Source organism: Barbatula barbatula (assembly GCF_947034865.1).
Source record: "Barbatula barbatula genome assembly, chromosome: 7".
Classification (NCBI taxonomy): domain Eukaryota; kingdom Metazoa; phylum Chordata; class Actinopteri; order Cypriniformes; family Nemacheilidae; genus Barbatula; species Barbatula barbatula.
In genome coordinates, this window is record NC_136770.1 from 23,195,339 (window position 1) to 23,217,671 (window position 22,333).

The 22,333-nt window shown below is 37.9% G+C and overlaps 1 protein-coding gene across 4 annotated transcripts in view; it reads left to right on the forward strand.

The window, feature by feature from the left end:
- The window catches only part of rap1gapb (RAP1 GTPase activating protein b), a 60,911-nt gene that overhangs the window by 36,548 nt on the left and 2,030 nt on the right, over positions 1-22,333 (forward strand). For 2 of the 4 annotated variants that reach the window (XM_079459694.1, XM_079459696.1), the window contains 21 exons: positions 4,620-4,716; positions 9,464-9,511; positions 10,781-10,819; positions 10,901-11,089; positions 11,355-11,458; positions 12,882-12,960; positions 13,193-13,246; positions 13,313-13,396; positions 13,888-13,988; positions 14,228-14,357; positions 15,455-15,610; positions 16,356-16,427; positions 16,512-16,598; positions 16,687-16,827; positions 17,753-17,884; positions 19,470-19,579; positions 20,366-20,476; positions 20,573-20,714; positions 20,941-21,046; positions 21,375-21,427; positions 22,217-22,269. In XM_079459694.1, the coding sequence (XP_079315820.1) occupies positions 4,620-4,716; positions 9,464-9,511; positions 10,781-10,819; positions 10,901-11,089; positions 11,355-11,458; positions 12,882-12,960; positions 13,193-13,246; positions 13,313-13,396; positions 13,888-13,988; positions 14,228-14,357; positions 15,455-15,610; positions 16,356-16,427; positions 16,512-16,598; positions 16,687-16,827; positions 17,753-17,884; positions 19,470-19,579; positions 20,366-20,476; positions 20,573-20,714; positions 20,941-21,046; positions 21,375-21,427; positions 22,217-22,225 (2,044 nt within the window). In that variant the 3' untranslated portion in view covers positions 22,226-22,269. Of the gene's footprint in view, positions 1-4,619; positions 4,717-9,463; positions 9,512-10,780; positions 10,820-10,900; positions 11,090-11,354; positions 11,459-12,881; positions 12,961-13,192; positions 13,247-13,312; positions 13,397-13,887; positions 13,989-14,227; positions 14,358-15,454; positions 15,611-16,355; positions 16,428-16,511; positions 16,599-16,686; positions 16,828-17,752; positions 17,885-19,469; positions 19,580-20,362; positions 20,477-20,572; positions 20,715-20,940; positions 21,047-21,374; positions 21,428-22,216; positions 22,270-22,333 lie in introns of all 4 variants that reach the window. The other 2 variants (XM_079459693.1, XM_079459695.1) reach the window with 1 other exon arrangement.

Below are 22,333 nucleotides of genomic sequence, written 5' to 3' on the forward strand. Positions count from 1 at the left end.
TCTTTTTTGCGTGAATAAATTCTGAAAAGAGTTTTTAGGTGTGTTTGATATGAGTGTGTATATTATGATCTCCTTCCACAGTAGAAGCTACATTTCTTAAAACTGTACGATCCAAAAATAAAACCCTGAATCTGAAACCGAGCCCGTTCATTTCCATGGTCAGTTTTTATGGCCCCTGTGGCTGATTCTGTTTGTCTCAGACCGAGCTAACATCATTGAGGCGGTGAAACCAAACGGGTTTGGCTTCTTTAGTTCCTCAACCTGTCCGCTTGGGTGTGGAGAAAAGACTTTCAAGGATAAATCTCAGGTGGCTCTTTTTTGTTCACGTGGACCTACGGTACAGAGAAGCATGCTGAGGTGCTCAGAGGACAGAAGATTGAGCCTTTCAGAGGCCGTTCTACGTAAAGTGCATCATTTATGGTAAGGTTAGAGAGCGAATTTCCTCTTGGTTTGCAAGAAAACATCTGTCAAAATCCTCAGTCTTGATGTATAGAAACGTGTAGACGATGGATGCTTGGATGCAATTCTGTCATGAAAGAATTCGATTGGAAGTCTTAAGGTTTGCAATCTTCTTTCTCTCGTCTTGATAAAGGTGGATTTTTCCTGTAAAAAGCTTGTTTTCTAGTTCTTCATGTGGGAAACCATATTGTTGGTATAAATGAAGAATGTCTGGGGTTTTTTCCGTTCTATCGGCTATGGCTTTGTAAGAGATGTTCCTGTCTGAGATGATGCTTTGGCTTCGTATGTTTAAAGTTGTGGGAATGTTTTGGGTCCATTTGAAGTAGTTTAAAGGTCTGGGTGGGCTAATTGTAGGTCTGAAACATCCTTTACAACTAAATAAGAGGCTTGAATTACACACACGTACCTGTACCTGTACAAAGTATATACCTGTTTACTCAAGATGAAAGAAAAGCACAAAGATCTGATCCGAAGCTGAATTGCAGCTTAGATATAAGGTTAATATGTTCACACAACTCAACTGTGTGAAGTTTAGCATCATCTAGCAGTGAGGTTATGAATTGCAACCAATGGCTCACTCCATACCCTCCCTTCTCCTTTTTGAAGAACTATGGTGGCTGACACAGGACAAGATTTTTAAGGGGCCCAGCGGTGAATGTAGATAGAAAGAGCTCATTGTAAGGTAATACAAACATAACGCTTCATTATGTCAGACTAGAGGTCTTCGCGGAGGCCCCGGGACCCGAATCGGGACCCGTACTGGTTTGGGTCTATATTTTAACTGGTTAGCCGGGTCCGGGTCGGCTCCAAATCCTATTACTTCGATTCCCGGGTACAATCCGGTACGAGGGAGTAACGTTAGTAGGTAAGACAAAAACTTTTATTTTTGCAACTTGTTGTGGAATCTGTGTCTTTCCGGCCGGCTTCAGGTCTAATGGTCAAATAATAGTCTGGTCTGCGTCTGGTCCGGGTAGTACATTCATGGCATTTCTCGGGTCTAACTTTCAAATTATTGGACGGGTCCGGGTCGGGTCTGTGTAGCACAATCACGGGTCTCTTCAGGTTCAGGTTCACTTTTTGGACCTGTGAAGACATAGTGACACAAAAATGACACGCAGCAGCTTTAATATTGAAGATCCAATGTCGTCCATCGCCTTCCATTAAAAGTGCATTAGGATGAACAGTTTTTCCAGATTGTGGGCGAGTTGAAATAATTATTTTTTAATGGTAATTGACTGCATGTCGCAGATGCCGTCGATAGATATCGACTCGACCTATAACATTCCTGTCCACGCTCGAAACCAATGTTTACATGACTGGAATAGAAAAATCACGGAAAATTTGGACGAATGTCAAAGCAAAGATCAAATCCGAAAAAAGTGACTTAAGAGAGGCCGAACAGATTTGAAGAAGCGAGAATAGGAGTGAGTCATAAAACGGAGAGAGGATTCAGGGGGAGGGAAAGAGAGAGAGAGCGGATGAGCAAGCAATAGGGAGAACATGCGCTCTGTCTGTCACCTGCCCATTTGGTTGGGAGCAGCGGAACAGATTGCGTGGTGCGGATTCGTCCTCTGTGCATGTACGTACCCTCTCTCTCTCTCTCTCTCTCTCTCTCTCTCTCTCTCACGCACACTTTGATAAGATCAGCTGTCTTTTTGATGATGTTAAAGCTCGGGTGGTTGTATGCCTGGAGCTCAGGCATGTCGGACAGCATTACTGAAGCCGGTTGAGATGGTATAGGCGATAAGTGAGACCTGTGTGTGTGTTTGACCGGCGTATTGTTTGGCATAGTTTGTTTTGACGTGAATTTTAGTTTAGCACCACGGTTGTTAAAGCATGTTTACTACTTTTGTAAACCGTTAACTGCTAGTAAAGGCTTAGTTTAGCCAAAAAGTTGTGGATGCAGACCTGTATCACTTTCACTCTTCTGTTGATGGATTGTTAAGCATCTTACGTTTTGCTGGAAGAAAGTAAATGGGGTGCGAGTCACTAACGTTATAACATCATCTTTGTGTTCCATAAAAAACGATTCTTCAGATTTTCAGCAAACACGAGTTAATAACAGTAAATGATGCGGCAGAAATGTTATTTTTGAGTGAACTTGATCTCTTTACAGGACATCATAAAAACATAGCGCGTCATATTACGTCCGTTTATATATATTAAATCACAACAGAAATATAGCGTGTTTTCTTTAAATTAAGTTCTCTAATAAAGAAATGAAGTTTATCAACGTTCATTTTTGTATTAGACATCAAAATCAAGTCATTGTTTCCAAAGCAGGTTTTTTTACTTCTGTGTGCGTTTAAAAGAACTGATGCTCTGAATCTTTTCAGCTCATATTTTGTCTTGTGTTTACTAACATTGCTTCATTTTTTTATCTACAAACATGTAACCGTGATGCATTGATTTAGTCTTTTTCTTTACACACGCACGTACACTGTGAGTTGTAGTTTTGTGTAGTGTCAAATAGCTTATTGCTTATTCATGTAAACACAGTCAAATTCATTTGTATTAGCAGGTGCACCTGACAGCAGGGAGCAGCGCTGCTTTGCATTTTCTATATGAATCCTGTTTTTTGCTTTCGGTTTTTCACGAGTCTTTGTTAACCCACTGTAAATCGTTTTATAAATATATTTTTTGCACCAAACGCGGTTTGGTTACGTGACAGTTCTTTAAACTCTCATTGACCCGTTCAGTTTAAGCAAGCGACTGTGCTTTCTATGTAATTATTCTCTTTTATGATCGGCAGCAAGTGTTTGAATTCACATTAAGATCTTCAATAATATTGACTTTTGATGGCAGACTTGACAAATCTGAGCTCAGTCTCTTCCGACTCTTTTTCACAGAACACATATCTGAGATGCAACAGAATTAATGTTTGCATTTAATCAAATTGTTTTTCAAATGAAGTAAATAGATCTCATCTGTGATTTTTCAGGGTAGTCATGAAATCGGAGCCTGAAGAACACTGTCCTGTTCTGTTGAGCCGGGGAGGACGTTTCGATGTCTTAGATTGACGTGATGCTTTTTACAATTTGAGACTTACAGACATGCAATATGAAATAGTTCTGGGATTGTTTTGATGTGACAGTTTGTCTTGAAACTAAACACAAATAAAAACATGAACAAAAAAAAGACATCCTCTCTGTGCCATCTCTCAGTCAAGCTCTACTTATGAGCGCTGACATATCAACAGCGTGTACTGCTGTCAGAACTGTCAGGGGTCTTCAGGGGGTTTCAGGCTAATGAAGTCAGTCTTCCCCGGGAGACCTTAAGTGCTAAAGAATTAATGAAATACTTCAGTGATGTAACGTCGCTCATAAAGTACAGTCAACCTTTGCCTCTTGTCCAACTGTCTTGGGTACATATATATCTTATGAAACCATCTTATAGATTTGTGTGCTGGACAGGATCCGATCTACTGCCGAATGGCAATAAACTGCAGAAAGACGGACATACAGAGATGCCAAGGATGATAACTATAAAGTTAAAAATAGACACAAGAGAATGGCAGAGCCCACAACTATAACAATACAGAACAAGCATTACATCACAACCAATAAAATCCATTCTAATTTAAAGGGCTCACGCATGCAATAAACGTACAATAAACATAACGTTATCATCCGGTGGTGTGAACGCTAGTTAACATTCTTGTTGTGAAGAAATAATGACCAAATGTTCATTTTTGATACAGATCATTTGAGTCGAGAACATCATAAACTCTAAAAGCTATACATTGTTTGTATTTGTACAGACCGGGATGCACATGAACAGATTCTGTGCCAAATGGCGAGTTTGAATTGATTTAAAAGCTACCTGTACGAGACCGAGAGCGATCGATGTCAAATAATGTGTCTGAACGGAGCTGATGGCTTGAGTTAAATCACAGGCCGGCTGGTGAAGGAAACTTCAGGGCTTGTTTCTCCATTCAAGTTTGGCTATTTTGCCGTCTGCATTCACGCACACCTGTGGGGCTTTCGGCGGCCCGCATCGAATACTAACTGATCAATTCCTTCCCAGTTGAAGCGATCGATGAGACAGAGCCACGGCTTTAATTTGATCTTCAGCGGATGCCTACGCGCTCATTTAAACGATTTCCTTCAATCAGGAACATTTGGCTTTTATTTAATGTGTTATTTATGTTGTGTCCACAGGAAACAAGATGGCAGAGCCCCACGAATGTCTGACACGCTAGAGCGGACCGTTCTGTTCAAACCTTTTACAACGTCGCCTGGTCTGGCTCTTGTGAAGGTGGGATGGATTTTAATTTCTCACTCCTCTATTGACCTTTATTCTAACAGGATCACAGACCATTTTGTTCATTTATCTACTTTTCCACTTTACCGTTCTTGTTTTTTTCTCATAAAAATCATCTGAAACAATTAGATGAGCATCTGTTTTGTGTTTGTGCACACACGGTTTCCTCATTTGTTTCATATTGAACTCTATATGGAAAACTAGGAGTGCCCTAAACATAATGTAAGATTATTAATAAATCTACACTGTATAGACGGTTTCATCGGATGCATGAGCCTGGCCCAAACTCAACTTTCAATCTGTGTTTAGTTATATATATTTATTTATATTAATTTATGTTATTGTATTAGTTAAGTTAAGTTTGGGAAACATGACGTTTGTTTATACTGTTGCTTCTGAAAACGATCTATACATGTTAAAGCTGCAATCCGTAACGTATTTTGGTTAAAACCGAATCGGTTATTGAGAAATGTATTGCTATTATATTTTTTGTTAATTTATTTTTAATGCGAAAGCACTAGGAAATGCAGTGCAAAATGTAAAATACATCCTTAATACGGTTAAAAATGAATACTGAAAATTATTTTCTACGGTACATTTATGGATTACATTTTTATAGACTTTAATACCGTGTAAATAAAAAAACGGTCTTTGTTGAATGTTGTTTAGCTGTCGGTTACGATTTCATGGGAAATATAATTTCAACATCTTTTTAATAACGTAAACTTAAACATACGTACGTACGTAAGATATATATATATATATATATATATATATATATATATATAACATTTAGATAAAGATGTAAAGCAACCTTATATGGTTTAATGGCGATACAGAGGCAAAAGTTACACATTGCAGCTTTAATGTCTATTCAAATCGTAAATAACACGTTTCTCTCTTTGTGTATTTATAATGAATTCTTTTATTATTTCGATATTTAATTTTCAAGACTCCATACATTTCTTGCTTTGTTTGTGTTGTTCATGCTTCATCGGGTGAAGTGTGTCACCAGAATTACATCCAACTCTAACTAAAAAGTGTTTTTCGCTCAGTAACAGAATACTAATTTGGTCCAGATATTAAAACATATTTTAAAACATTATTTAAATAAATCTCAGTTTGTAAAGCATTGCTTTGCAAGTGAAGGTCATGGAAACACGTACTGATGAAATATATCTCGAGTACAACATATTTTGTACTGGGTTGATTGTATCAGTCGTTGAATACGACTTTGGGTTTACTTACTTTTATGAGCCAAAGACAGACCACTGTTTTCACAGCGCCCGCTCGCCCCTGGGACATTTACACCCTGTTTTACCTCCCGAGTGTTTTTTAATTGAACTCATTCGTGTCTGAAAGGCATTAGCACAAAGGCTATTGGGAATTTGGCGAAGAGAAGTGTCCGTGTTAAGGGATGTCCTAGAATGATTAGAGCGTCCGGACGGCATTGCGAACGATTCAATGTGTAGTTAAGCTTTCATGTATTGTACCGAGTGTCTCATAATCTACGACATAACAAAGATCTGTTTGCACAATCTGTTTAGGGGTCTCCGTTGAAGCACAGCGGGGTCATAATGGTTGGGGTTTGCTTTCTGCTTGTCCCTTAAATTATTCCATTTATTTTAAATAACAAATGATCTGGATTGGACCATTTGCATTTTCTTTTAGACTCAAGGTCAACATTTGTCTCTTGCGAACCGAAATCGCAGGAGAAACATCAGGGATAACGTTGATACCAAAATGAAATATCTGTGAACTCTGTCTTGAGTTATGAAAGAGAAATTATTGAGCAATAACATTTCTCTCTCCAGAATTGACAGACAAACCTGGCTTATGAGAATCTCGCTTGTAAACGCATTGATCGTGGAAAACACATGGTCGCTACTATAGATTCTCCTGAATCCCAAGAGCAATAACAGCAGAAAGCAAGGGGGTTTTAACCCAACACCACACTGTAAACCTTGTGCAATCTTTTACAGAATAGGATTAGTCGAACCTGAAACTTTTTTCTTCCCTCCCATCGTTGCCTGGATTTGTTCATGATATTGGTGTTGAGTTATTGAGTTTTGTAACTGTGACCATTACATGAAGTCCTTTATTCTCAAGAATTGTGACATCATCGTCTTATCCATCATCAACTGACGAATCTAAATTTTTTGTCTTTTTTGTGTGTGAAGCGTTGCAATAAAACACAACATCTGGCCTGTTTCCTCTCTCGCACTGGTCTCCTGAGGTCCCCCGGAGGTGCTTGATCTCAATTTTGATATGATATTAGAAAACAAAACTCTCTTGAGGTTTACTCACAAACCTTCTAGCATCACAAAGCTTTGGTTTTCTTTAAGCAATAGTTCACCCCAAAATGAAAATCCTTCCTCGTTTATTCACCCTCGCGTCATTCCAAACCTTTCATTCTTCCGCAGAACACAAAAGAAGATATTTTGAGAAACGCCTCCGTGGTCCATACGGTGAAACTCAATGGGGATGTTAAAAATATCTTCTTTTCTCTTTTGCAGAAGACACACAGCCATAAGGGTTTGGAATGACATGAGGAAGAGATGCAAAATGTTCATTTTTGGTTTAACCATCACTTGCTTTTACTGTGACATCACCCAACACACAAACTGCATGCACATTGGCAGCTACAGAACATTTGTCAGTTACCAGTTTTCTAGTACATTACTGGTCATATTTGGGGAAGTTGTAAGAGATTGAGGAAGCTATGGGTTCGTACTTGCCCTCCCCGCGGCGTTTCTCACCAGCAGAACATACGAGAGAGAGAAACAGAAAGACAGACAGGCGAGCGGGTCAGAGTTGTATCTCCAAGGTTTTCTTTAATTTATTTGCGACTTCATCATGGCTAAGAGCACGTACTGGTTACACAGTCCAGCCCTCGTTGCTATGCGCCAGCGCCGGAGGCACAGCGATGTGAGTACACAGCAAGATGCTGGATGAGAGAGGAAAAGTAGTTAGTGTGAGAAACTCAATCATGGTGCAAGAGAGCGTAAGTGCTTGAATTGAAAGAGGAAACCTGACAGATACATATACAGTATGTGTGATGTGTTCAAACGTTTTTGGATGATTATGGTCTGAACGATTCATGCTGTAACGTCATTGTAATGAAAATCATAAAAGAACGTCTGGTGAGTTGATAGACAAATGCCGTGGTCATGTACGAACACTTTGCTTTTCAAATATGATGTGATGATTTTATTTGTTTTAAGTAATGATAATGAGAATAGAGATGTGACGAATTGCATCGAAATGATCTCATATTGGTAGCTTTGTAAGACTCAGCATTGTATTTATAGCTGGAGGGGTTTTTCATAAGAATGCATTCTATTATTTATAGCGAAATGAAAAGACAATAACAGATTTACATTTCTGTCATCTCATAGGAATCATTTGTGCTCGCGTAAGATCTGTCATAGTACAGTACGTACTGTTTAACATTGTGATGTAACAGTGATATGGGATGTTTAAGTTGGGAAACAATTTGAGGAAGATGTTTTGGAAACTTTTACTACTTTGTCCTTCTGACGGATTTATAACCATTAATGAAATGAAAATGAGAAGTATTGTAGCTTGTCAGAATTCATTCAGACGTCCAATGGACGGATACAAAATGTCTTAGATAAGATAAAAAAGGCAAAATATATTTATTAAGCGAATAATAATGTATTTATTCCACAATGACATAAAAACAAATGTGTGTGTTTGAAAATTCTGCGTATCAGCAGTTATAAAGATGCTTTTGGTTTCTAGTTCTTGTTTTGAATGCAGTTGTTTTTTTATGGGAAACTCCTAGATATAGGATGCTACCAGACTCACTAGAGAGACGTTGCTTTAGGATTCAGAAATCCGTACCCTTTGGTCTATTCTGTACCGTGGGTTCATCAATATGACATCGCAGCTGTAAGCAGACAGGTCACATTTTTCACAGCTGCTCCGTCCAAGCGGTAAATGACTGTTTCACACCGCTCACGTTCAATTGAGATGAACGTCGGGAAGGACATCGGAATCTGACGCGCTATTGGTTTTTGGAACGTGGGCGAAAGGCGCCTGTCTCCATTACTGAAGCGACACATTCATTCAGCGAGAAAAGGTTCAGTCCGTTTCACACGCTGTCATATGTAAGCAGGTGTAGAATACCTGGAGGAAACGTTGTTAGCGCTGCCATTCGTCTCGGTGGCAGATGCTTGGACGACATCCAGCAGTCATACGCGATATAAAATCTGTTCATGAGCCTATCAGTTCATCTCACTCACTCTCTCTCTCTCTCTCTCTCTCTCTATTCCCCGATTCTCAGACATCAGATATATTTGCAATGATAGAGCGAATTCAGGTGAGACTGTTTTTTATATTAGTCTTTGTGTTTTTTCCTGCAGACCGATATTTTAATATGTGACCTTTTGACCTTTGAACTCTGTGAACCCGCAGTGCGGTGACACGTTCCCTGTCTGATTCTGCATCTTCTTTAAATGAAATAAAAGCATCTTCTAGTCGCCAGTAGACATTTGCTTGAACAATGCCAACTTCACTCATATCGTTCGAACTCTGCTCAGCTTTGTCATCTTTTCAACAGAATAATCGAGAATGTATGACCTTGACATTGCAAATCGACGTTGCATATTTTCTTCTTAAAAAGTGACACACTTCACCTTTGATTAAGCAAAACATAATGTGTTTGTTATACTGATGATGATTTCCCTGATGTTCTGAAATACATTTTCTATCACAGAGTAGCAGAATGGATGAACAGAGATGCATTCTCCCACCCCCTCTCAAAGTAAGTGTATGTATAGTGTTCAGACACATGATCACTCGCACGTAAACAAACTATTACGTAACGTTCTCGCATCGAGCCCGGCTGTCACCGTTTCGTTTTTCCGTGGACACAGACACACACAATTTCGCTTTCATTTCTGACAAATGTTATTTTAAGGCGTCATACTAGTGATCCAATGTTTGTGTGTGTCGTGTATTTTTATGCGGCTTGGATTAGATGTAACGTGCATTCTTTATAATTCGATTATAAGGATCCATTTCATTTACGATGCTAGTTTAAAAGGCTATGAAGGCCTATGAAGGGTCGCCCTACCAAGGTCGAAGTGTGGCTCTTTTCACAAGTTTGTATTGTTGTTAAGCAGCTGTAATAATAAGTTTTATTTATATAGGGCCTTTCCAGGGCTCAAGGACGCTGTACAGTACATATATTAATCGAGCCAAAATGAAAGGACACAAAAACAAGAAAGTTGTATTATGTCACAGAATACTCTATAATAATATATAAACAAATATATTATATTGTAAAAAATATACTATAATGTTTATACTAGTGATGATATGTTTGGAAACGCACCTTTAAACACTTAAGTATTTGTGAAAATATCCTACACACTCAAAATAATGCTTTTTTTATTCAATATGACAAAAATAAGTGTATATTAAGTGTAAATACTGTGCAGTTAAAAGCCTTTAAAGGGATACTTGACCCAAAATGAAAATTCAGTCATGCTTTCCTTTCCTTCCAGGCGTCCCAAATGTGTATAAACTTCTTTATTCTGACGAACACAGAGAAAGATATTTGGAAGAATGCTTATAACCAATTGCTGTTTCAATTGCTTTCAATTGTTTACCTCATTTGTAAGTTGCTTTGGATAAAAGCGTCGGCTAAATGCAAATGTAAACAGATCTCGACCCCCATTGACTCCCATAGTAGGAAATATTACTTTATCGAGAATCTGTCTGGTTATAAGCGTTCCTTCAAATATCCTTGTGTTCATCACAACAAAGAAATGCATACAGATTTGAAGATTTTATTTTTGGGGTGAACTATCCTTTTAAGGTCCACACAGAGACACCCGATCATGTGATCTGTACCACATGCTACGGGTTTATTAATATTGTATACAGTTCAGGGGGTTTGTTAGGCATTATGAGTCCCGGCAGGTCTAAAGTTTCATTTCTTCGTATTTATTCTCTTCCTCTGTAGCTTAGAGTGACTACACAGAAGGGTTCACATGTCAACATCTAATCGATCTGTATTTCTTTACAGACAGAAGAAGACTACATCCCCTATCCCAGCGTCCATGAGGTGACAAGCATGTTCGGCTTTGTATATTGAGATACGGTTTGTTTGGAGAAGTGTTTTGATTTTGGATTGGTGTGCCGGCAGGTATTGGGACGAACCGGGCCCTTACCGCTGATTCTGCTGCCGCAGTTTGGTGGTTATTGGATTGAGGGGACCAACCATGATTTAGGCTCCTCCTCTGCGCCGGAAGAACCGCCCCCGTGTCCTGCATCGCACTGTACACTGGAGACAAACAGCATCGCCACGATCTACAGGAAGGACTTTTTGGGAAAGGTCAGATTTGCTATTAAAGCAAAAGATTACCGTAATTTGTGATAATGCTAAATAATAAGAGAAAGAATATTCACTCAGCTCTTTCATACAAGGGTCAAGTGAACACATCTGTCCCAGAAGCACTATGAAAAAGTAATCGCTGAAGTCCATGTGAGCTTTGTGTTAGGAAGCTTTTATTCTGTGTCAGTCGTACACTTGTCTTCTCTCATCTCAGGGCACTTTTTTATAGTTGAAGTATGAATATAGTGTGTATATCTTTCCACAGGAGCACTTCAATTATTACTCGGTGGACAGCGTCTTGGGCCACCTGGTCTTCTCTGTAAAATATGATGTGATTGGAGACCAGGAGCATCTTCAACTGTTGCTCAGGTACCGCTTTACACACGAACACAAGACGTTTCCCTTTCAAACTGAGTTATGTTTCGGGTTTTGTATTAGATGCTCTTCTTAAAATACGTTGGAGAAAATGTAGTAGACACAAATGGGTACACAGCTTTAAAATGAATGTGGACGGCATACCTCAGATCATTTCATTTGGGAAGTATTTGATGAGAAGTGTGATATTGAAATAGCTTGCATTCGATTGCATCCTTTGGTATGTTGTTTTTAAAAGAAAGCTTCAGCCAAAATTGAAAATTCTTTCATGATTATTCACCCTGATTGTCATTTTCTATCGGCCCCCAACATAGACCCCCATCAAGTCATGTACGGGTTTTGAACGGAACGATGATGGTAAATAAATGTGACCCTGGACCACAAAACCAGTCATAAAAAGCACAGGGAGTTTTTGGGCAAAAGATTGTATGGGTGAATATTCTAGATTTTTCTTTTTAAGGCAAAAATCATTAGGATATTAAGTAAAGACGATGTTCCATGAAGATAATTTGTACATTTCCTATCGTAAATATTTCAAAACTTTATTTTTGTGAGTAATAAGCTATGCTAAGGATTGCATTTGGACAACATTAAAGGCGGTTTTCTCAGTATTAATATTTTTATAAATAAAATAGTTGTATGTCGACCAAATATTGTAGGATCCTTATTTATTCAGCTTTCAGGTGAAGCATAATTCTCTTAAAAACTGACCCATAAGACTGGTTTTGTTTTCAGGGTCACAAATGATGACCGAATTAAAACGATTTGATGAACGATTCCTTTGAAATACTATATTTTAAAAGCATCTTTGTGATTATACCTTAATGCAAATGTCATACTCGATTTAATTCTGAATGGTGCACAACCCTGTTCGCCAGAATCTTTTATCTTAACCCTTTAGAAACGGAAGCAAAAATTTGCTTTTTTTTACACATTTTGTTTTTTTTAACTGGCAAATTCGAACACAATGTACCATCTTCACGTGCAAGCTGTCATTTTTTTATCAGAAAACAAAAGTCTTTAAATAAATTAAGGGATGAACGGTACTGTGTGTTATAAGTTTGTAGAGTTTAAATAGACAAAACTAAACAATTGAAATAAAAATGTCAAAACATGTAAGAATGAAAGAGCTGTAGTATTTACTGTATTGCCATGTTTTGTCTCTTAATTTGATTTGCTTGCTCAAAAACTCCAAACATCCTGTTCAACCAAAAATGTCCATTTCTTTTTCACTTTCAAAGCTTCTGACTTGAGTGTTCAAAATATGCAATAGAAACACCATGACACGTTCTGCACAGTTTGTGATGATATAATCAGGTTGCGTCCTCCAGATGGTTTTTATACAGCTCTTTCAATGTGTCCGGCATAACAACAAGCATTCTATGAATCTATTGTCCTCCATTGTCTTTTATTCTAGGTCAAAGTTTAAAACCCACCATGATGTGATACCCATTTCATGTCTGACCGAGTTCCCCAATGTGATCCAGATGGCAAAGGTTGGACATCAGTGTACATGTTTGTAGCAGAAAGTCATTATTGGGGTTATTTTTTTAAAATGTTAGTTTGCATGACAGTGACAATTTGAATATTAATATCAGGTAAAATACAATTTGATTTACATATATTTACACGTCGAATTTACAGCTTTGTGTATTTAATAGATTAAATAATTAGATAATCTTAATATTTGTGAAATTTTTAATGGCTGTTTTTTGTTTATGTTCAAAGCTTATCTGTGAAGAGGTGAATGTGGACAGATTTTACCCCGTCTTGTACCCAAAGGTAAGCTGCAATGAAGAACAATTGATTCAGATTGATTCTCGACCCTAATTTGCATTTTTCTTCAAGGCGTCTAGACTCATCGTGACCTTTGATGAGCATGTCATCAGTAACAATTTCAAGTTTGGAGTCGTTTACCAGAAATTTGCCCAGGTCAGATGTCATGCCCTCACGTATCTCATGCTTCTGCTATATATATATTGTCTATATGAATATTTATATACTTATGAGTATATTTGCAAAGAAAGAAAAACTGTTTTGTGTATTCCAAGTAATATCAATCAAACTACATTTGATGTAGTTCATTTGATTAAGTAATCGTAAGAAAAAATGTACTCGCATATGTATGAAGAGTTTGGCTCCAAAAAGAGAAGTCAGTTTTTACAAAATCATGTTTTTTATGATGTTATCATGTTTGTAAGCTGTATTTTTTTAGTTATTATGGCTTAAATCAAAACAAACCAACTGCAGTTTTATTGATATTAATGGGAACACACACAAACAATTTTTTAATCTCATTTTGGAACCAAACTGTATATTGTACACTAAAACAGTCAATATTATTATTATTATTATTATTATTATTTGTGCGTGTGTCTTAATATTCTAAAAAATAAAGTTTGAAAATGTTTCCTCTTCCATAGTCTACAGAGGAGGAATTGTTTGAGAACAGTGAGGAAAGTCCGGCCTTTGTTGAGTTTTTAGAGTTCTTAGGAGAGAAGATTGAACTTCATGACTTCAAAGGGTATGGTGCTCTTACAGTACTTGAGATTTACCCATGAAGCATTTATTTCTAGATCTACAGACATGTTGATCCTAAAACAACCGAATGTGCTTGATATGGTTAGTCACACTTTTGCTTCCACTAGGTGACCATATATTCACATTTATCATAGTGCTTTACTGTTTTTATTTTGTATGCCTTTAAATGTATTATCTATGATGCTGCTTTTAACATACATTTTCTCTTCTTTCATTCTGCAGTTTTCGTGGTGGTCTGGATGTGACACACGGCCAAACGGGAACCGAATCGGTCTACTGTAACTTCCACGATATAGAGATCATGTTCCACGTGTCCACTAAACTGCCGTACACGGAAGGAGATTCTCAGCAGGTAAAACCTCTTAGTATCTTCTCCATGTGCATGCAACATTTCTACGTTCTTATGTTTGTATTTTGGTTTCGTACATTGGGCATCTATTTTCTCCAGCCTTTGGACGAACCCATAACATCATGTGCTGTAAATTGTAATGTTGTTTTCTGTTGCACGTAGTGTCATTTCTAAAAACATGACCAGTTGGTCACCCCTAGAGATGCCACACGGTGCCAAAAAACACTGATCGTGAAAAGCCATCTGTTCCCATCCATATATCACATCGCTCCGATAGAAAACATCACCTCAGGGTTTCAGCACAGACTGGTTTCTTATGATGCTGCCCATGAAAACCAGGACTAACATATGGGTGATATGAGCGCTCGTGTGTATTCTTATGCTAATGGACACAGGACAGACTTTGATTTTTATCTTTAAATGATTCGTTTCTTCTATCTAAAATTGGGCAAGACATCTGCCAAGAACCCACAGAGCCGTCCGTGACCTACAATATCATGCTCAGTTTTTCGAGGTTTCACTGTCCACATATTTATGAGCAAGCTGTGAAGTGAATGCGTAAAGGGCGGGAAGCAAATCAGAGAAAGGTTTATGGGAGATAAAATTGTCATTGTGCGTTATTGTAATGCATGTTAAATAAGGTTTGAATGTAATTATTGCTTTGCGTTTCATGGCTTTGATAAGGTTGGTGTATTAAAACACATAAATTGTAAAATCTTTAATGTCGTCGCGATATTGTGATCTGTATCAATATTCTACATAATTATTGATATAATTTAGCGCTTAATAACCTGGTGACACTCCAACATTATTATCATAATAAACCTATAATAAATAAGACAAGCATTTGATCAAAAGCATTGTTTTATTTCATAATACATATCACGATAAAATCGTGATATCCCATTCAAAGCTGTCATGTACACGTCGGATGAGGATCAGATGAGTCTGATTAACCTTAATGCTTTTAATGAAAGTGATGAAATAAGTTTGACGCCAAAAGTTCATTTTTCAGTTCATGTTTCTTTTCAGGCCGGTCTGTTAAAAGAAGCGATTCTCAAAATACTTCACAATGCTAATGTCCTATGAATTCTTTTCAGCTCCAGAGGAAAAGGCACATAGGAAATGACATCGTGGCTATCGTTTTTCAAGAGGAAAACACACCGTTTGTTCCAGATATGATCGCGTCCAACTTTCTGCACGCTTACGTGGTGGTTCAAGTGGAGAACGCCTGCACGGATAACGTCCTGTATAAGGTAGAAGATTATGACCGTGGCATATGAAATACCTTCGTATTTACTATAGTAAACTTGTTTTATGTATATTTTTCAACTAGAACTTACTATAGTTAATATTAAAGTTTACTAAAGTGTTTCATACGGTTTTGTAATTCAATTATATTTATTTATTTGAAAACTGAATTCTCTCTGGAAAAACCTTCTGTGCTATTTGCATCAACCTAAAACTTTAAGTATACATAACTTTAAGCAATAAACGAATTATATACCTGTATATCTTGAAGCATTAGATTTATGAATCATTTTATTACATTTCTCATCAAGTTAGATTTGTTTTTTTGTCATTGCTTTTATTTTATATTTTAATGTTTATTTGAATTATAATTAATTGAGTGTATTCTTTATTTTAAGCAATGTTTTAAATGTTTTTGTCATTTTATTATTCATCATTGTTAAATATTTACTTGAGAAAATACTTGAGTTATTATTAAAGTTTAGTAAAGTTTATAAACCTAGTCTAACCATAGCTAATAATATAGAGTAATATACTATACCATTACTAAGTGTACAGGTTAGTAAACCCTAATGTATTTTTTCATGTGGGATGAAATGTGGATCATGAGGATTATTTGAATCTATCAGAAACTTAAATGTTGATTATTCACTTTGGAAACTGTCCCAGTACGAGTCTGCTTGGTCTAGAGTCCCTGGGACTTTTGTTTTTATAATATTTATTATGCGTTTTCTCTTATGATTTGAAAAGGTATCCGTGACAGCGAGAGATGATGTGTCTTTCTTTGGACCAACTCTCCCAGACCCTGCCATCTTCAGAAAGGTGCACTGTTTCAAAATGAAGTTATTCTTGCATAATAATGACTCGTTCTCTTTTTAACCTCTTTTTTCCTCGTGTGTTGTCCAGACTCCTGAGTTTCACGAGTTCCTCATGACCAAACTGATCAATGCTGAATATTCCTGCTACAAAGCTGAAAAGTTTGCCAAGTTGGAGGTACAGAACTGGATGGGATGCTCTTTACATTTGGGTTGACGGCGCACATTGGTGGATTGCACATTGAAAACCGTTATTTGTTCTCTAGGAGAGAACCCGTTCTGCTCTTCTGGAGACTTTATATGAGGAGCTTCACCTCAACAGTCAGTCTATGATGGGTCTGTGTGGAGATGATGATAAACTGGAGAATGGAGGAGGAGGCGGAGGAGGCTTCTTTGAATCTTTTAAGGTAGTCTGTTTAAATCTGTTACACCATCCAGCTGAAAACTGATAGTTTCCCGTTTTTATATTATTTTTATTATAATAACACTTAAAAATTTGCTATAAATTTCAGTTAAGTTTTTGTTGTGATACACAATAACTTGCTAAATAATGTGATACAAAGTGTGTAAATCAAATTAAATTTTGTTTGTTTATTTAATACAATTTAAAACCGATCTAACCGACAAAATATATAGTCATTTAATAATAATCTGTCATTTTGTACCTGGAAAAAGATATATCTGTCTTACAAGATTCTGTGCTATTTGCATCAACCTAAAACTTGAAGTTTACATAACATTTTTGCAATATTAAAATAATTTAGAAATCAACCTTAGATTCATACATTTTTATAATCTTTCTTCTGTAAATAATCACCTCTGTTTGTTTGATGGTAGTTCTTGTATTGAAATAGCTTTTATAAATGAATTGCAATATTCCATTTATTTAATTTATCTTTTAATTGACACATATTTATTTTCTTTATTTTAGCAATGTTTTATTTTTTGTCATTTAATTATTTTTGAAATATTTGCTATTTAATTACTAAGTTTTAGTTTAAATTAAGTTTTTACTTATTTTGATTTAATAATTTTAGTGCCTCAACTTTAATCTATTTCACTTTATTGCTCAAGGCTATATTTCTCATTTTTGCTTAGTCTTTCAAATCATATTTAGACCGATTTCTTATTTGGTTTGATTGAAAAGATATGTGTTAAAACTTTTAGTTAACTATAATAACCATAACTTAAGTACACTGCATCGTGGGTAATCGTATGTCAAACATCTTTTAGTCATGTTAACGCTATTAAAGCCGCAGTCTCGGAGTGCCCCCTAGAGTTGCTTTGCAGTAATGCATCTTACATCTCTAATTCATCATGTCCTTTTTCCAGCGTGTGATCCGCAGTAGAAGTCAGTCGATGGACGCGATGGGCCTCAGTAACAAGAAGCCGCACACTGTCTCCACAAGCCACAGCGGGAGTTTTACCCACAACCCTCCAGAAACCCCCAAAACAGCCGGCATCGTGAGTAACCGCAGCCTTCCAGCTGTCAAAAGATCTTACATTGTTAACAATACACAACATGATAAAAAATAAATGCCGCAGTCCGCCAGAGTCTAAAAAGCAATCTGCCACGAGATGCCTGGAAACCGCGTGTGCCAGCTTTAGTTTATACCAAACTCTCTGCCCTGAGCCGCAGCTGGTGCTCACATCGCCCTCTGAACGCCTTTGACCCTTCGGTACATGTGTCAGGGTGGCACATCTGTGAGGTTCAGGCTGGTTCTGGATCAGGTCTTCTATTGCCATGTCGGATCGTCATCATTTAAAGATAGAAACGGATCTGTAATGCGTTCATGTGATGTGTTTGGATGGCGGTCAGTAGAACAGATGGGGCTCTGCGCACGTGACTCATTGTCCTCTTTTAATCTGGCAATGCAATGCAACCGAAAGAAAAATCACACGTCAGATCTTTTTAATATCTCTATTATTTCTCCTTGATAAATGGAGAGCGATCTCAGATAGTTCTTCAATCTCCAGCACTAACCAGCGTTTGCTGTTTTTACAACAGGGATGTGTTTGCCTCTCTTCAAGAGACATAAAGGACATCAGTTTACGGGAATCATCGAGAAACTCAATTAACTGAATTTTATTCATTCGATTTTATTTTCAATATAATGTAGCACCTTTCATAATGTCAATATCAAGCGCAAAAAGTTACGTATAAGGAAATATAAAAGTAGCATGACCTTGAATGAAACATGTTAATAAACTTGCGTCACGGTCACAGCGAAGACGTTCCCTTGGGTGGAGTTGTAGTATTTTGTGTCCCATTTGCCTTGGCGGGGACACATTTGTGTTATCGAGCACCTCCCTTCACAACATTCTTTTTAGCTTACAGGAAAAGTCTTTTTTGTTATACAGCATAATACGTTGTACAAAATCGTTCCGATATTCAGGAGTGGTTCCTTTAAGTCATCCTCAGCTCAAAATCATCGTCATTGCTGTTACACTGTATGGAGAGAAACCGAACAAAACTAAAGTCACATTCATTTCGGTATCAAACACAACACATCGGCTCGGGTGATATAACTTTAATAACCGCATGACTCACAAAATCCATATACACATGTACGGGTACCGAACCGGACTGTGGGAGTGTTTGTTGCTGCGTTTTCACTATACAAAGTAGATGCGTCGTACATTTAAATGAGATTTAAAACATGCCTGAAGGGACAGTTCAAACAAAAAATGAAAAAACTCTCATGTCAAGCCTGTATGACCTTTATATTCTGCAGAACACAGAAGAAGATATTTTGAAGAATGTTGGTAGACATACAACACTGAACCCCATTGACGTCCATTGTACGGACACGAAACCACCGAGACATTTCTCAAAATACCTTCTTTTGTGTTCCACATAAAGACTCATAGACAGGTTTTAAACGGCATGAGGGAAGAAAACTTGACAGAAGTTTTAGACAAACTAACACTTAACTACCAAACACTGCATAAAACAACTTTTCGTGTTCAGGAGTTTTACTGGAGTGTTACTGTGAACATGAACTCGATGACATCCCGCACCACTGATGACATTGTTATATCTCCTCAGTCTTTGATCATTCCTGGAAAAAGCCCAACCCGGAAGAAATCTGGCCCGTTCACCTCCAGGAGGAGCAGCGCGATTGGGATCGAGAACATACAGGAGGTTCAGGAGAGAAGGTAGGACCAGAAACCTGAATGCAGGAGAACATATACGGCACATATGAGCGCCAGGTCCGGCTATGACGCGTCTCTCCGCATCTTCTGTCCTGTCAGACCGGTAGCAGTCCGAGCCGCACGCACCCGCAGATGACTCGCAAATGAATGTGTACACCGTCACCAAACATTTGTCACTTACTGAATGGCCATATATACATGCATGAACTCTTCTATAAATGCACATAGTTCTAAATACACATTTCGGACTCAATGTTCAATGGCCTTGTCAGAAAGACGGAGAGTGTGCGCTAAATAACATCACTTTATTGGTAGTTCTTTGGTCATGAACGTGCTTGTATTCCCGTCTGTAAAAAATAATTCATTATTATCGAGTAGTTTTAAAAATACATGAAATTTGGTCTTGTATTGTATGGCACAGCATTGTTACGTGATGCTTCAGGAAAACATCCATTCATTTTACTATTTGCGGCTTGTGTTTTGAAATATGTTCCCTTGCATTTCCGACATTTTGCCTAAACACATTTATTTTGCACATTGTGACTTGAATATGGCTTATTTCGTTTTTCATAATGTATTATAAAGGTATATTCTGTTCTATACAAGTTCTGTAAACTGATGTTTGATTGCAATTGATTTCGTCCTCACACGCACACACACACACACACGCGTGCGATTCGACTGTCAGTCGACTATATGCAGGACGTGACACTTCTGATTCGCCGATGTAAATCCTTAATCGAGGACATCCCTTGTTTTCTTAAAGCGTGTTTCTTTTCGTCCCAGCAGCAGAGAGGTGTCTCCCATTCCACAGAGATCTGACGGCAGCTTTACTCAAGAACTCCGATTAGACAACTCATCCAATCACAGCTCACCCGAGATGTCCGCCACCAAGATCGGGTACAAGCGCAGACATTTCTTTAACTTTAGAGTTCAGAATAATGATCATAACAAGCAGTTTTCCAATGACCATTTGGTTTTTTCGTGTTTTTGTAGATACGCACTGTGCTGTCGAGCTCCTTCCATCCCCGAGTCTCAGGACCTCTCTCGCTCCTCGTCCAACGCCAGCAGCTTCACCAGCGTGGTGGAGGAGAACGAGCACCAACTCGAAGCGGCAGAAGAGTACGACACCGGACTGGTGAGGCCACACCCACCTATGAGTCATCATCCAATCAGTGATCAATACAAACGCACAATTACTCATTCTCTAGTGATGCATTGCATTGTGTTTCTTTCACACATACCAACAACGATAAAAGAACACGAACACGTAATGGGTTTTGGTATTTGCATGTAATTGCTTGAAGAGAGCACGCTGGCTGACGGGTTCTGTCATTTGCATGCTGAATGTTTTTGGTGTGCAGGAGAGTCTGTCGTCGGCCGGTACGCCACAAAAGCGAGATTCATTTCCATACAGCGCTGTGTGGCTAGAGGACAGCTCGGCTCCTACAAACCAGAGCAGCTCACATGGTGAGAACAAATAGTCTAAAACACATACGTGATAAAAAGAAATATTTGTGCAATACTTACTTTAATGCCCACTTGGGTTCAATTAAAACATCAAATGGGAGGAGAAACAGAAGGAAAACTACATGGTGTCAGAAAATATTGGTTTTAATGTCATAAAATGTTTTTGCCTCCAGGTCTTGACTCACTTTTGGTCTTGTACATGCTTGCGAAGCTTATATTTACCCTTTATGTTTATCATAAACAAAATTGGTAGGACTGCACAGATTCTATAGTGTGTGTCGGTCTGTATAGTGCGTAACTGCGCTCATACTTTGATGTTTGTCTGTAGGTCCCCATCGACAGCAGTCTGAACCCCGTCCCAAAACAGAGAGACAAGACTCGGTAAGAACTGTTCGCAGCAAATTTACAGGAGCAATGTGGAGATTTTAGCGGCATCAAGTGGCGAGGCTGCAAATTGCAACCAACGGCACACTCAACCGCTCGGCACTCTTTTCTCGAAGCACTACGCCGGCTCTCGCAGGACTCAGATACTGTCACGTTTACTCTTATTTGCCGAAGGAGATTTAGGAAACGCGCTCCGTAGGGCAGTTTGTCCGTTTGGGGCCACCGTAGAAACAACATGGTGAATTCCCTAAAGCATCATGCAATAATACAAAGAAAGTTATATGAAACAAAACAATTGTGTATCATTTTTTAGAGGATTCCGATGTAGTTTTATAGTGCTTTTAACAGTCTTGCATTGTTGCAAAACAACTAAACGGAGAATATAGGAAAAAACGAACAATAGAAAACAAGATAAATACATTGTATAAGCATAGAATACATGCTAGAATTATATATATTAGCATACATCTTTGTACACAAACTAAAAATAATTGTCTCAGAGAGCATTTTCCACTTTGTTTGGTGTATGTTTAATAATAGTTTGACTCTGTATCACCTAAATTGGTGGTTATTTTGTGTACTTATCTTTTGGGTCAAGTCAGATGATGTCAAACGGTCCCTACCCGCAAAATGATATCCGCCAGAACAAATCTTTATTAAAAGTTTATTGGTGTGAATCGTAGTAAAATGAAGGATTTCAGCTTTTAACCATATGTTTAACCAAACATCATGAATTCCATTAACTTGGCTTGTTCTTGTTTGTGCGCGTGCGTGTGTTTTACACAGAACTGCTAGCTGTCCAGCAGGCTGTAGATAACTTCACAGATGTCCATCAGCAGGTCAGAAAAAGTGTTTTTCTAAAGTGCATTTAGTGTTCATTGCATCATTCTGTTTATGTAATGT